The sequence below is a fragment of the Poecilia reticulata genome, linkage group LG2, assembly GCF_000633615.1.
Source record: "Poecilia reticulata strain Guanapo linkage group LG2, Guppy_female_1.0+MT, whole genome shotgun sequence".
NCBI classification, from domain to species: domain Eukaryota; kingdom Metazoa; phylum Chordata; class Actinopteri; order Cyprinodontiformes; family Poeciliidae; genus Poecilia; species Poecilia reticulata.
In genome coordinates, this window is record NC_024332.1 from 28,774,413 (window position 1) to 28,789,557 (window position 15,145).

Genomic DNA, 15,145 nt, shown 5'->3' on the forward strand with positions numbered 1-15,145 from the left:
TATATACAATGTATTTTAAAATTCACCTGATTCGAATTCTGTAAAAATAATCTTCTATTAAGCACTTTTTGTTATCCAAGTATTAGTCAGTGTATCCAAACAATAATCAACTCGCCCTGCGCTGTGTTGATGTTAAGTCAAGCAGAAAAGGCTGAGCTTTTAACAAGTTGATGTTGAAAGTACGTTTTTAGCTGCAGACACATCTTTTGCTATGCTATGTTATTCCAATTTAGGCAGTAAAATGTTAATTTTTTAAATTTTAAAATAAGAATTAAATTATGTGTTTATTTTCACATTTTAATTTATTTCTAATATATAATGCATAAAAATGAAAAATCTGCAGAATGTGCAATTTTTTTATCTGATTAACTGATCAATTGTCAGAATAATTGATAGAATAACTAATCATTAGTTGCAGCACTACTTGCCACGTATTTTTTAGATTGTGGTCTGGATTTTGACAGTCATGTTTATGGTCATTATCCTGCAGGAAAATGAACCTCTGCCCCAGTCTCAAGTCTTTCCCCATCTTTTACAAAAGAAATGGTGTGTTAGGATGTCTACTACATACAGCATGGTACACATAGGCCAGAAAGTTCAACATTTGTTTTTTTTAGTTTTTTTTTTTACCAAAGCACGTTTTGTCACGTGACGTTTTTGTCACATTTCTGTTTTATATACTTCAATTATATTCATGTTAAATGGGTTGAAGATAAATGCAGGTCACCCTTTCAGATTTTAATTAGGGAAATGTTTCACACCATACTTCACATTCCAGCATCATCACAGTCGACTATTAAGTGGTATTATCAGTTAAAATTAATAACATTAGAGTACGTACTTGTGCAAAAAACAGCATGTGAAGGGGCATGAATCATTTTACAAAGCACTGTCTAGAAGTTAAGCATAATTTATTACAAAAAAATTAGTTCAGTTTGAGTTCATCTCAACCAACCTGGAGTAAAGATGTTGATGTCCATGGGTTGGGAGTCTTGAGCTGCTCCTTGATTAAAGTTTCCGTCTTCTCCTCTCTCTTCTGGCCATGCCCTGCAGCTGTAACTCCCTTTATCTGTAGTTTTCACTGGCTTTATCCTGAGTTGGTAGTTATTATTCCCAGTCCGCGTGGCTTTTAGCTCCCCATTTCTCTCTCTGTCGATATATTCTTGCCTCACAGTCAGAATGCCTGTAGGGCCGATTTTGGCCAGCTCAATTCCTTTCCAGAGCCACGCTACGGAGAAGAACCGTTTTGCGAGGTTCTGTGCATTTATGCCACAAGACAGCAACAGCTCCTGCCCCTCCTGGAGTGCATTCTGTGCTGAAAGACTCACTTCCACAACCGACATGCTTGTCACCACTACACAGGATAGAAGAATATAAAACGCCATGAACTTCTTATTGAGAAGCCACAAAAATAAGCTAACAAGTGCTGATTCATTTCAAAACATGCCACTTAGTTCAGGGCACTAATTAAAGTAGGTTAAATGGTTGCTTCATCTTACCTTTAGCTTTGACTGTGAGGGGAATTTTCTCTGCATCCTTCTGAGAAATCTTGTACCAGGAACGATCAGGATCTTGGATCCACTCCTGAGCTTGGCAGTAGATCTGACCCTGGTCTGACTGCTCAAGCTCAGCAATATTAAGCGTGTACATGGCCTCATCTAATTTGTCTAATCTAATGGCTGCATCTCTGTAGCGCTGCTCAAAACCCTCACCTGGAGCCAGTGTGAAATCTCTGTCCAAAGAAATGATCGGTTTAGCGTCTTGTGCCCCTTCTTTATGGAGGTACCAAGCGAAAGCCAGGTGGACGTGCTGGATGGTGTTGGTGGAGGCTTGGCATATCAAAGAGAGAGCTTCCCCTTCGTTAAAGCTCAGTGAGGTGGGGGGGTCACTGGATGTAACACTTAGGGAATTGTCAATCACTGTAGCAATGCAAAAAGATAGACATTGTACCATTTACATTTTATAGCCATGCTTACAGGTGTTGCAGCTAAAAGAATAACTGGTTACCTTTAACAACTGTCAATGCAGAGTAGACTCCATTGTATGTATATTCCGGATTGATTACGGTGCATTCATATTCCCCTTCATCCTCCTTCTGTAGGTATTGTATTTCAAATATGATTGAGTTTGAATCAACATGCTTGATAGAAATCTCGTCTTTTCTTATACGAGACGAAAAACGAGCATAGCTGAAGTCTGGGTCTTTGGAGCTCATGACATTGATTTCATGAATTCTTGCAGGACTTTTCATGCGGATCTCAAAATCTTTTTTAGAATTGGGGTTGGAAAATCCACTTGTGTTGCAGGAGATGGAGAGCAAAGACCCAACCACTCGATACAGGGGCCCAGCCTGTACCTCAGTGTTCACTTGGGCCTCTAAGGAACAAAGCAAAGACAAGACAGAGATAATGAAATTAGTAATGGATAATGACTGAGGATTTTTGAAACAATATGAAACACTAAAACTCTAGTGGCTACATTGGCTTGTAAAATATATTTGCTTGATGATATAATGAATGGACAGATGTGAGGCAAACATGTACAGAAGACTTCTGGACTTGGAAAGGCATGGCCCTAAAGTTATTTGCAATTGTGTCCCCTCCAATTACTTCTATTGGGATTTTAAATAATGTTGAACAGGAAGTAATATGATCCATGCTTTTTTTCAACAATATTTTTTAAGTGCTATTTTTATTCACCCCACTTGCTCTGACGTCATATAATTCTTTGTAAATACAGTCTAACTTCGTGCAATTTAATTTCAGTATAAATCCATGAGGTTTGAGAAAGCCTTGAAGGTTTGTTCGAGCAAACAGCATCATGAGGGTCAGGGAACAGGGCAGATTGGTCAAGAGGAAAGTTGTAAAGATGATTAAATGGTGGTTAGGTTATATAAAACAACATCCTTCAAAACTGGAAAGCATAAGACACAAAACATGGCCATCCACCAAAACTAACAGTAAGAATTAACCACAGAAGCAGCAAAGAGGCCTGTCTTAACTCTGGAGGAACTGCTGAGATCAATAATTCAGTTTAAATAATATGTTTACAGAAACTATTAATCATGCTCTTCACATATCTGGCTTTAATGGAACATTGMAAAAAAAAAAAAAAAAAAAAACATTGTTGAAAGAAAACTGAAAAATAGTTAAACATGGTGGTAGAAACACCGGACTGTTTAACAGCTTTCTCACAGCAGAGACAGGGTAGCCGGTCGAAGTTAATGGGAAGAAGGACGGAGATGTTAGAGGCTCCAAAGCACTTGAGACTGGAGGTGAATGCCCTTATATGTATGTACACAGACTTCCCAGCAAGCATCATGAATAAGACATGATCATGTCTGTATTTCAACAGAAGTCTGAAGCAAGCTTGACTCATACAGACTTTTTTTCAGTTATTGAGGTGGCGAGTATGCACGACATCACCAAACAGGAAGTGCTTGGCTGCTGGAAGTCCAATCTACCAAAAAACAAAGTGACTGACTTCCCTCAGCTGAGGTTATCAGCCACAGCACGTAGTGGAGTACAGTGTCCCGCATATTGAGAGAAGCATCAAACCTATGACCTGGAGGCAGAAGGCTAAGCAGCATCAAATGTAGAACAAAGGGACTTAACTGAAACTTCCTCCCAAAGGCTGCAAAGCTTATGAACTCTCTGATTCACTGAATTATCCTTCTTTGGTATTTTATCTTTTTGCCTGTCCCGTGACCCCAGCTCCCAACATGTTATTTTATTTCTCGATACCTAATATTTTATATTAGTTTTATTGACTTTATTTATAGGTGTATTTTTTGCTACCATCTTGCTTTAAGAGTACATCGCTCGACTTCTGTCGACTAGGTAAAAACTGAACATGAACATGAACATTACAAGAAATATGAGTCTCCACATTTACAGAGAATGTAATGTTACAATACAGTATCAATCACAATACACTACTATCACGACTACTGCTAATTATAATAATAATTATTATGATTCCTATGGAAACAGAAAACATTAATTATATATCATTATTATTAACAATAATAATCATAGTCGTATGTTGTTGCTGTTCAAAGTTTTTAAATATAAAATTACAATTACAAAGACAGGGCTTAGTAAGATTCAATTTAAACAGTGGTGTTTTGTATTAAGAATATTATCAGATGTAATTCATTAGCTTCAATTTATTAAGAATAACGATCCAAAACGAGACTAAATATTAAGGGAACTCGCTCCCAGACGTCAAAAATGTTTTCAAGGTAATCTCAGAATCACGCGAAGTTTATTAGAAACTTAAAACTGAGTTGTAACTTTTACCTTTTATGTGGCTTATCTAAAATAAGAACTAGTCAATTCAGGTTGAATTCATTAATGATAAATAGTCCCAATAAGTCTCACGTTGCATATTGACTTTAACGTGGCTTTGCGAAAGACAATATAAGTTCAACAACAATAGTTGTCCTACTTACCGCATAGTAGAAATAAACCCAGTAAAATCAATAAAACGGGTCTCCACAGGGAGAACACCGAGAACTTCATTGTGAACGCATGCAAGACGTTGTTCCCAGCACACACTAGTTTGTGTGTCCCTTGTCTAGCTAATTTGACTGAGTTAGTCTTCCCCTTGACATTAGGCAAGAGGAAGAAGCATACATTTCCCGGTATGATGTCAAGAGAAAAAGGTACATGCGCAGCGAGCAGGTAGTAGAGTTAAATGGGTAAAGAGCGACTTGCTGTTGCAGTTCTGAGTAAGCACTTCCTTTGGTTGACGTCTGTGGTCGGAACAAAAGACAAGCCGCAAATGCTAAAGCTACAGATTAGAGGCGTTTATTTTATGCATAGTTGTGAAAAGTTGCTGTACAGTGGATAGTACTGCTGTGGGCAACACCCACAGAACAGACCGTACCTGTTAAGTTAGTAGTAGCCATGATAATAACATTAGCATATTTTAATGTCTTTTTAAAACGGCGCGGGGTTGATATACGTTGCTAAGTAACAAGTAGCATTAAAAATTACCTATTTCTAAGCAGCGTGAATTTGGTCCTAAAACTACTTCAAATGCGTCCTTAAAACATTAACGGGACAACATTGCCGCCTAGTGGTAAGTTGTCAGACCTACAGATTCGTCTCATGATCTAAACTTGTACCCGTGTCTAAAAGAGGTGGCACAGACAGCAGCGTTCTCCATCTTGCTGATTCTGTATTTGTTAGTTTTAATTTTTTTACTTTAAATTGTAAAGACATTAACTTTTATGTACAAATCATTAGCTACATTATAACATATATGAAGAAGTTTTTTTTTTTCTGAAGTTGTGTTAATATCTGCCCTAACAAACCAAACTGCTGAATTAATCGTCGTTAACATTGATTAAATAGTTCCCATGCATCGTGTTTTAGCTGGTTTATCAATATTTTTTATTATCAAGTATGCACAGGTCCTTATCAGCAAATTAAAATATCACCAAAAAAATTGCTTCTGAATTCAAAAGGTAAAGCCAAAAATATAGTCCCTTAGCGAAGTTAAAAATGATCTAAAAACTAAAACATTCTTATGTAGACTATGAATGTTTTGTAATGATCATTGTATGTAACAAGGAGGGTTAAGCTACAAAAGATAATGACAAAAGAAGCTGGCTCTTCACACAGTACTCAATCCAGAGCATATTAATAGGAGGTTGAGTGGAAGAAAATGCATGTCATTAGTAGCTGTAGCCTATAGGAGCACTGCGAAGAGTTGGAAGGGGTTTGCAAGGTGCTGACTCCAGCTGGAGTCAGTAGATCATGAGGAGCCACATTCAGATGAATCAAAACCTTGGTTACAAGTGCTGCCCTTTTCAGATGAATGTAACGTTTTCATTTAATAAAAAATAAAAAAGAACAAGGTCTTTCAATGCTGTAGCTTTGATGTTTTTTTGTTTTTTTTAGAAGAATCAAAGGATACATGACACCACAGTGACAATGTGCCTCTAGACGCTCCCTATCGTCTTTGACATCTAAAGCTGAAGCTGTTCGAGTCAGAGGTCATATAAACCTCCAGAAATTTGCCATAAAATGTTAGGTCTTGGCAATCCTACGTAGTTTTCAGATTGTTTAACATTTGTCACTCATTGCTTTTGATTTTATTTGACTCTTGTAAATTTAATCTCACCCCTTTGTAGTATCCATTCTCTTGGACTCGTTCCTTATTTTTATCAACCCCCATTGACTTCTCTGTTTTACTTCAATTTTAATCATCTTTTCTATTCCAAATTACTACGTTTTGATTATTTTTTCTATTTTGGTATAAGACTATGAAATTTGTTAGTTTATTATATTGATTACACATTACATTCTGACTATTTACAATTGCCAACGCCAAATTTTCATCAAAATATTCTTTCTGAATATTCAAGCCTAACTTCAATTATAATATGTAGAATCTTTACGTAGTGTACAAATTAATACACAGTTAATTTGTACAGCATTACCAATTTATTATAGATGCATATGTTTTTAAGTTTGTTCTCTAAAGCGTTGATTGATTTTATTAATTGTTACATTTTTTGAAACTGATAAATAAAAAAAAAATTCAATTACTGTCAACATTCCAAAAGTAGGATTGTTTATTACATTACTGCATCTTTGACTCATGAGCAAACCTGGTTTTTACCACTTGCAGTTCCTGAAACCTCCACCAGAGGGGAGAAGGTAATTGCTGAATTTGACACAGCAAATTCACTATTGCTTATTTAGGCCAGTTTGCGAATGAAGCACAGTGATACTATTATCGTTAAACCAGCAGAGGGAAACATAAGATAGTCTTAAACTTCCTGCTGTATGGTTGTGCTACCTTAAAGTTTGATGATAGTCAGTGAATCAAAACCATCCGATGACATGGTTCATGTTGTCACTGACAGTTGAAACCTTGCACTATTGCCCAGGCAGCGTGGATTCTGTGTCTCTCAACCTGGGACCTTGGTTTCCAAATAAAATACAAACCTTACTGGAATCTGAGGAGTAAGTAGGGGAGAGTAAGTATCTACAGACCACTGAGCCATCGTAAGATGCTTCTGAAATTGTCTCAAAGCCAAGTGTGACTTAAGAAAGAAATACAACAGTTGTACCTCAAGTCTTTCGTACATCTCTGTGTAATGGCTCTTGAAACGTTTACAATGCTGAATCTCTTAAATGGGCTGTGCTTTTCGATCTCCTCTACTATAGTAATCCATGTTGCTTGTGAACCTTTTTCTACTCACGTTTTCCTCCCACCCAACTTCCTGTGAATATACTTTGATAAATCACTCTGTGGACAGTTTCTTTAGCAATGACCTTTCGAGGCTTACCCTTCTTGTTAAGGGGGTTAGTGACATTGTGTTGAAAGCTGTCAAGACAGCGGTCGTCGCCATGTTTATTTTGGCTATGACAATGTTTTTGTCTTAATTATTCTTTTTTTTATTACTTGTTACTATTTAATATTCAAATTTTCAACTAAACTTTATTTTGGATTTTAATGGCGATAGCTCGTAATTCCTTCAATTAACTGATTTGCTTGAAGTATCCCTCATTGCACAATGAGTATTTTACATATGATACACAAGTTTCACTTTAACTTTTTTCAAAGATATTGTATTTTATTGAGATTCATTTGTGACAGACTATACCAGTGTGAATGTGTCCAAATGTCAAACTCTAACGTTTGTTGCTTTCCAGTTGTATAAAAAAGTATTTTCCATCTTTAAAAAAAATCTTCAAAGAAATTTCATCATCAGACAGTGATAAGCAGAGTAAATGTAAGACTGTGATTGTGATTGACTCAAATTGTGATTTTAGGTTATCTTTACTAGAAAATCATAAAGGAGAGTGTCTGACTACAGTTCCTGGTTCAACCAGGAAATCAACCTGCAAATGATAAAAAAACAAAAACAAAATGAAGGTTTTGTTGTGGCTCAGTCAAAGTAAGAATGAAATTCTAATTGTGATTTTCTGGCATGACACTAAACAGGATATTTAAGTGGAAATAAACTTCATAGGTGACCTAATTTGTGCAATTTTACAAAGAAGATTGGGCAAAACATCCTTCAAATAGATGTAAAAAATCTCAAATCTTTGATAGTTGGTGCCAAGCAGGATTTCCCGATGACACGGTTCATATTATCACTGACTGTTGAAACTTTGCATTAATGCCCATGCAGCATGGATTCTTGGTTGTCATATAAAACCAAGATCCCAGGGGAGCACATTTTTACGCATTGTAGTTCACACACTGATTGCAGCATAAGACTAGTTGTTCACTCTGCCGAAATGATTGGAATCAGAAAGATTAAGACATTTTCTCGGCCATGCCTCAAATTTGGTAAAAGTGGCAGTAAAAGTACAACTTATGTACATCTCTTATTTAAAGTATAAGCAGGTTTTCCCTGTAAATCCGCCAGAGTAGAGGAGAGTAAGTAACTACAGTTGAATAAAAGACATCTACTTCAAGCTGCYGATTGGCTTTGTTTACTATTATCTCTCTTTGTTGAGGTCTACAGCACGAGTCTAGAATTCTTTTTCTGCAGAAAGAGGAATATTAGGTAAGCTAGGGGAAATTTGATCAGCATATTCGAAGAGGAAGTGCTTAGAAACAAGTATTGCTACACACGCATGTTCCCCACAGAACAGGAATAGGAAGTATGAAGAGGACAGAAGAGAAAAAAAAACAACAAATCCTCATCTCAAAGCGTCACAACTGCTCTCACTGTGAACCACAAAGGTTTGCTTTCTTTTTTTTTCTTCTCTCTTAACGAGCCTTGAGGTGCTTCTAAAGCTGCCGACTGGTTTTCTTCAGTGGAAACTTTACCTCAGTGGAAATTGCTGGTGGAAAGAAAGATGAGTGACTCACTGGAAAGGACGACAGACTGTCCAGTGTCGCCACTCGCAAGCGGGTCCAGTCTGACTGACGAGAAAGAGAAACCAGGAGGTGCAAGCGAGCTATGCTGGCAAGATGGAGGCCTACCTGTGGAGCTGCAGAGAGGGATGGAAACCCTGAGGGTGAACAGAGAGCTGACCGATGTGACCCTCTGTGTTCAAGGGCAGGACTTCCTCTGCCACAGGACCATTCTGGCTGCTGCCAGTCAGTACTTCAGGTAAAAATAACCCAGTTATCAGTGAAGGTATTGTGGTGGGATGTCTAGCTTCACTGACCCAATGTGTGTTCGAACAGGGCCATGTTTTGCAGTGGCCTCAAGGAGAGTCATGAGGAGCGTGTGGAGATAAAAGGCTTAGACAGCGGGACCATGCGCTCTCTCTTGGAGTACACCTACACCAGCCGAGCCCTCCTCACGCACTCAAATGTCCAGAGGATACTTGAGGCAGCCAGCCAGTTTCAGGTACACCAGCTTGATATTTTATAAAGATTCTCAAATGTTTATCTCAAACAACTTTCACAAGGGGGCTTAATGATTGACTTTTTCCCAGTACAAAATGGTGCCGTCTACCGCCGAACAACCTGGCGTCAGTTTATACCAGACTGTGGGATATTTGTCGCTGCTTTGACATTCAATAATTTGAAGTAATTTCCTTGACTGCTTATTGTAAGTCAGTTTAGTTATGAACATTACCTACCAGCATGAGGTTGTAGGGTTAATTAGGGGTCATTCTCTGTTAACCAACCTGAACTGGAATGTAATGATATAGGATGTTATGATAATTCATCTTCATAATTCACAAAACTAAACACTGGAATAAAAAAAAAACATTCAGAAATTCTGTAAATACATTAAAGCTGTATTTACAGCTTTAATGTATTAAGAGCTTACATGTTTAGAGCTCTTAAGTGGCTGACTCTGGTTGGATCAAGGGTCTTTCTCTGTCATTATTTACGAGAGTCTTTTGATTCAAATGGAAATTATAGTAGGGACAATGCAGAGTTTGCAATTACGTTTTACTATTTAATTCTGTTATTTGTCAAGTTTGAGTATTTTTATTATAATTTATCCTCAAAATTCACAATAAATTTGAATTACAAAGAGAAAAAGTGCTTAAATTATTTAAAGCACTTTGAAATGCCTTCCTGCTGAAATGTGCTATACAAATAAAATTTGATTGATTGATTGAGAAACCCTGATACATCAAGGTTCAAGGAACTAGGTATTAAAAATGCAATAGGTTCAAAATGCAATAGTGATTAAGTGGGGCTATGAATTGGTGAAGGGACAAAATGAGTGGGACCCATGAATAACACAAAGGCTATTATCATAACCCATATGTCAGTATCAAGATTGCAAGCCAATTAGCGTATTCAAAAACATTTTATTTGACTTTTTGAACCTTTACAACAAAAGGTTATGCTTTGGCATTTAAATGGCTTAACGAACTTGGCTTTTGATGGCTTCATTATGTAAGCTTTCTAACACTCATGTTTTGCGTGGTTAAATAAATTATAGCCACAACATGCAAAGGAGGTAAAATACTGTTTATCTCTGTAAAGCTTCATATTAACAGCTAGCGGTGCTAATAACCACATAATTAATTTAACGGCATGTTAAAACAGACAGTGCCGAATAGTAGAAAACTAACAGCAAAAAAGTACACTCATTAAACTCATTTAAACAATAAATTGTCTTCTCACTGCACAAAACCCCTTTCTACACTTTTATAGGATACACACACTTAATGGGGTAAGATCTCAGTTACTCTAATAGGGAAGTGAAAGTTGGCTGTTGTTTACACTCAGGATCAGTTTTCCATTTAGATTTAAATTAACTGCACAGCTGTGCAGTTTGACACAGGAGGCAGGTGTTTGTGTTTTTGTGTTTCTATTTTTGCAGAAAGCAATTTGTGCATTAGAGTTTGAAAATAAACAACTCAAGAGTTTAGGCTGATTCCTGTTGCCGTTTTAGGGATTCCTGCAGCCCTCAATGTGGTTAAAGTTGGAATCCGGCACAATTTAGATGTGTTGAGAATTATTATAATTGTTAAGATAATTATGTATTTTTCTATACCACATTATGATTAAAAATCAGATCAAAAAATATTTTCAACATATTTGTCAGCCTAACAATTCAGATCAATATTTTTTATTTAAGAGCTAAATTTATTTTTCACTTTTGTTTTGATGTCTGTTCTCAAACAAAAATATACATTTATTAAAGAAAATGCCATTTACCACTAGCAGTGATAAAGATTTCCTATGCATTGGTCCATATTGAAAAATTAATACTAAACAGATATTTTCTTCACTCAGATGGCTAACCTAAAGTAATGTCAGTTCATGATATTATTAGAAATTCAGTAAAGTACCTATAAACCTTATGATGCATACAGACAGAACCATGTACAGGCACAACGGCCGACAAGCAGAAACAATGAAGACAGTCACACGGGTGGGCAAATGGATGGAAATAAAATCAAAAACTTTTTCCATAGTGAAGCTAATCAAACATAACAACAGTTATATGGTGGAAATAAGTGTGAGGACTAGAATATTTCCAAAAAACAATATACACCCATCATAAATACAAGAAAAATGCCTGAAATGCATAAAAAATATTAGCCACAAGTGCTTCTGTTTTTAGGGACTTCGTATATTAAAGATAAATAAATGAAACAGGAAACTTTCTTGTGACGTAAAGAAATATCTCAAGACATGAGTGACTTAGCTTCTATTTAAAGCATGAGTTTAAAGAAGTTATAGTGGAACAAGGAACCATCACGTCTTTTGCTAGCCTCATAATGGAAAGTGATTGTGTGTTTTATTTTCCACATGTTCTACAAAAGTAAATGAGTTGTCATTTACATAAAGCAGTCTGAACATGGACAATTAAGGATAACTGTCAGTTTGGAGCTGGGCTTTGTTTTTACTTCACAAAATGTTTAAGATGTGTAGAGAGGAAGTTTTATAGAACATTTTTAATATGACTAAAGCAGACATCTTTACAGTTATAAAGTTCAAGAGTTGCAGTGTGCAAACTTTTCACAGCCACTGTGTGTTTAACATTGGAACAATTTTGATAATTTATAGAAATTAATAACCCCCCACCCCCAGCCCCCCAAGATAAACTACATGAAAAGTATGTTCATTTTTGAATATCCAAAGACAGTCACCAAAGTATCCAAAAAAAGTATATTTTTGGAAAATCTCTGATAATTTATGGAAAATAATAAACTACTTTTTTTTTCCCATAATAATTGACATGTGTAACAAATTAGGAAACAGCCAACTGATMAGGTCAGGATGCAAATAATGTGTGGCGTTTGTAAACGGAGGCTAGGTAGCAGAACTGTAAGCTGATCTTAGGGCTGAGTATATCATGAACTTTTCCTGGTTATGCTCTTCCGTTGGATAACAGGGTTAGTCAATTACAGCAGCAAGTCTACAAGCAGCATGTACACTTCTGAGAAAGATACTGCTATGTTTTTTTACCATTAGCTACTGAAAATATTAGTCATTCTGACATCTGACTTCCTTTCGCCAAGATGACACAGAATTGAGCTAAAATGCAAAGCTATAAAAGTATTAGTGGGAACCACTGCCACACTGGCCTGTACAGCAGCTGGATACCTTGTAGACTGAATGCAGGCTCTCTAACAACCATTTTCCTGTCTGATGACTGTCAAAAAAGGTCACTAGAGCAGACTAAGCCTCTAAAGAAATTCATATTTTCACATTATGTTATACAGCATAAGAGAACTGCTTTAAAATGACATCAAAAAATGCATCTCCTCAGTTTTAAGACTGATTACTTTTATTGCAATGAGTGACACAAATCAGATACAAATCTGTGTCAGCTAGGAATGATTGTAATAAACAAAAGTGCCCTTTGTTTTTCAGTTCCTCCGTGTGGTAGATGCATGTGCAAGCTTTCTGAGCAACTCTATTCATCTGGAGACCTGCGTAGGGATCCTAAATCTGGCTGACAGCCACGCTCTGCCCACCCTGAGGACCAGGGCTCAGGACTTCATCACCTCTCAGTTTTCTCAGGTGGTGCAGCAACAGGATTTCTTAGAGCTGCCTGCAGACTCTCTGGAGGCCATCCTGCAGAGGGATGACCTCAGTGTGAAGTGTGAGGAGTGTGTCTTTGAAGCTCTGATGCGCTGGGTGAGAGCCCAGCAAGATGAACGCTATCCATTACTGGCCAGCTTGCTTTCACATGTGCGGTTGCCATTGTTGGAGCCGGCGTACTTTGTGGAAAAAGTGGAGTCAGATGAGCTGATTCGTCGCTGCGCTGAGGCTTTCTATTTGCTGCAAGAGGCTCGCATGTATCATCTTTCTGGTAGAGAGGTTTGTATCTATTAAAAAGACAAATTATCTCACTTTTCGGAATTAAAAACAGCTTTGAGAGCTACACAAATACTTACCTTTATCACTGACGTATTTGTAGGTGGTCACAGAGCGAACCAAACCACGAGTGCAACACTTTCTGTCAGAAGTTTTTCTGATCATTGGAGGATGCACTAAGGATGAACGCTTTATTCCCACTGTCACCTGCTTGGATCCTCTAAGACGCAGCCGACTGGAGGTGGCCCGGTTGCCAATGACAGAAATGGAAGATGAGACCCAAATCAGGAAGTGGGTGGAGTTTTCTTGCATCACTTTCCACAATGAAGTTTACATATCAGGTAAGAAATCAATCACAATCTTATGCATAAAGACTGAAATATGATGCCACCATCAACTTTTAATTCATATCTTCCATCATAATTGTTGCTTCCAAAATATACTCTCTTTACTGGAACTCAAATGTGATGGCTGAACTGATAAATTTTGAGTTTACTAGAGAACAAAACAAACAGGAAGGCGTGGTGTCATCTGCAGTAACAGTTACTGTGGTTTTAGGCGTTTCCCAACCCAGGAACTGACATTTAAGCTTTGGGTAAAATGGTGCGTCAACTGCCAAGGTTGATGCACGCTGCAACGGTTAAAACAAGGTCATGGGCCTGTTGGCACTAAACCTAGATATGACCACAATGCTGCAATGCAGGCATCCAGACTAATCTTTAGTCTACATGTTAGGATAAATTAGTGCTTAGAAGGATATAAAGTCTTAGCGAGAGGTGACATTTTCATCATATGATTTGCTTGCTGCAGGTGGTAAAGAGACCCAACACGATGTTTGGAAATATAACGGTGCCCTGGACAAGTGGATCCAAATTGAGTCAATGTCGAACGGACGTTGGAGACACAAGATGGCAGTTCATGGCGGAAAAGTGTACGTTCTGGGTGGATTTGATGGGATTCAGAGGCTTGCTAGTGTGGAAGCCTATGATCCTTTTCACAATCGCTGGACACAGGTAAATACATATTTAGTTCAAAATTGGCTTTGATGTCTCTTGAACATGGGTCATCTTAAAGAGTTCCTCAGGTACATCAGAAACACAGTGGAATCCCTAGAGCACATCCCCAGCCATTTTTCAAAGTTTTAACCTTATTACATTATCCCAATAAGTGGCAATGCCACTAGAAAAATTAACGAAATGCAACAAGCACTTACCCAGCATTGGTATGCAGCGCAAAGGACAAGTGCATACATCTCTGAAATGTGCATGTTGGCTGGCCGCTCATACACTGAGGAATGTTTTGTGCAGTTAAAAGATGCAAGATGTATTGCTGTCAAAAATGAAATTTAAGACATGCAAACAGATATGTACTGTGCTCTGTAAAGCTATCTACTACCTTCCTCTTCCTGCTGATAAACTGATGAAAACAGTGATGGAGTCTACCACAACAAAGCTCAAAATGATGTTGGAGGTACATAAATCTGAGGTTTGGGAGGTTTCAAATATCCAATATGCTTAGAGAAATGTTACAAATTATGGGGTAACATCTTAGATATCATACTTGTGGTCACTGTCATTGTGATAAAACAGGGAAGAGAAAAGCAAAATTAAACCTATGTTCTCACTACTAAGTGTGAGGCAGGATTATACTTGCCTTAGAATTCCCGAAATAAAACTCCCTTCCTTCACATTTTTTAAATGTAACAAATGCTAGAGCTTTTAAAGGATCCTGGTTTAATTACATTATTAGTGCTACAGTTGTAAATGTATCACTTAATTATATTATATTACTAATGTTATATTAAATATGTGTAACTGTTTTTGTAATAAATGTGTTTGTATGATGTGGACCCCAGGAAGTCGCTATTGTCATGGCAATGGCTAATGGGGATCCTAATAAACAAACACACACACACACACACACA

General features: G+C 37.3%; 2 protein-coding genes across 10 annotated transcripts in view; one reads left to right on the top strand and one right to left on the bottom strand.

Moving 5' to 3' along the window:
* LOC103459328 (immunoglobulin superfamily member 3-like) overlaps window positions 1-5,071 on the bottom strand; it is a 10,194-nt gene extending 5,123 nt beyond the window's left edge. Inside the window, exons 1-4 of the mRNA XM_008400808.2 lie at window positions 4,454-5,071; window positions 2,008-2,376; window positions 1,500-1,919; window positions 956-1,354 (exon numbers count right to left, since the gene is read on the bottom strand). Coding sequence (XP_008399030.1) covers window positions 956-1,354; window positions 1,500-1,919; window positions 2,008-2,376; window positions 4,454-4,523 — 1,258 coding nt within the window. The 5' untranslated portion in view covers window positions 4,524-5,071. The remainder of the gene's footprint in view (window positions 1-955; window positions 1,355-1,499; window positions 1,920-2,007; window positions 2,377-4,453) is intronic.
* klhl6 (kelch-like family member 6) overlaps window positions 1-15,145 on the top strand; it is a 43,002-nt gene that overhangs the window by 23,136 nt on the left and 4,721 nt on the right. For 8 of the 9 annotated variants that reach the window (XM_017303697.1, XM_017303700.1, XM_017303696.1 and 5 more), the window contains 7 exons: window positions 8,487-8,536; window positions 8,620-8,715; window positions 8,791-9,088; window positions 9,166-9,331; window positions 12,775-13,224; window positions 13,325-13,562; window positions 14,032-14,234. In XM_017303697.1, coding sequence (XP_017159186.1) covers window positions 8,832-9,088; window positions 9,166-9,331; window positions 12,775-13,224; window positions 13,325-13,562; window positions 14,032-14,234 — 1,314 coding nt within the window. In that variant the 5' untranslated portion in view covers window positions 8,487-8,536; window positions 8,620-8,715; window positions 8,791-8,831. The remainder of the gene's footprint in view (window positions 1-8,486; window positions 8,537-8,619; window positions 8,716-8,790; window positions 9,089-9,165; window positions 9,332-12,774; window positions 13,225-13,324; window positions 13,563-14,031; window positions 14,235-15,145) is intronic. The other variant, XM_008400830.2, reaches the window with a different exon arrangement.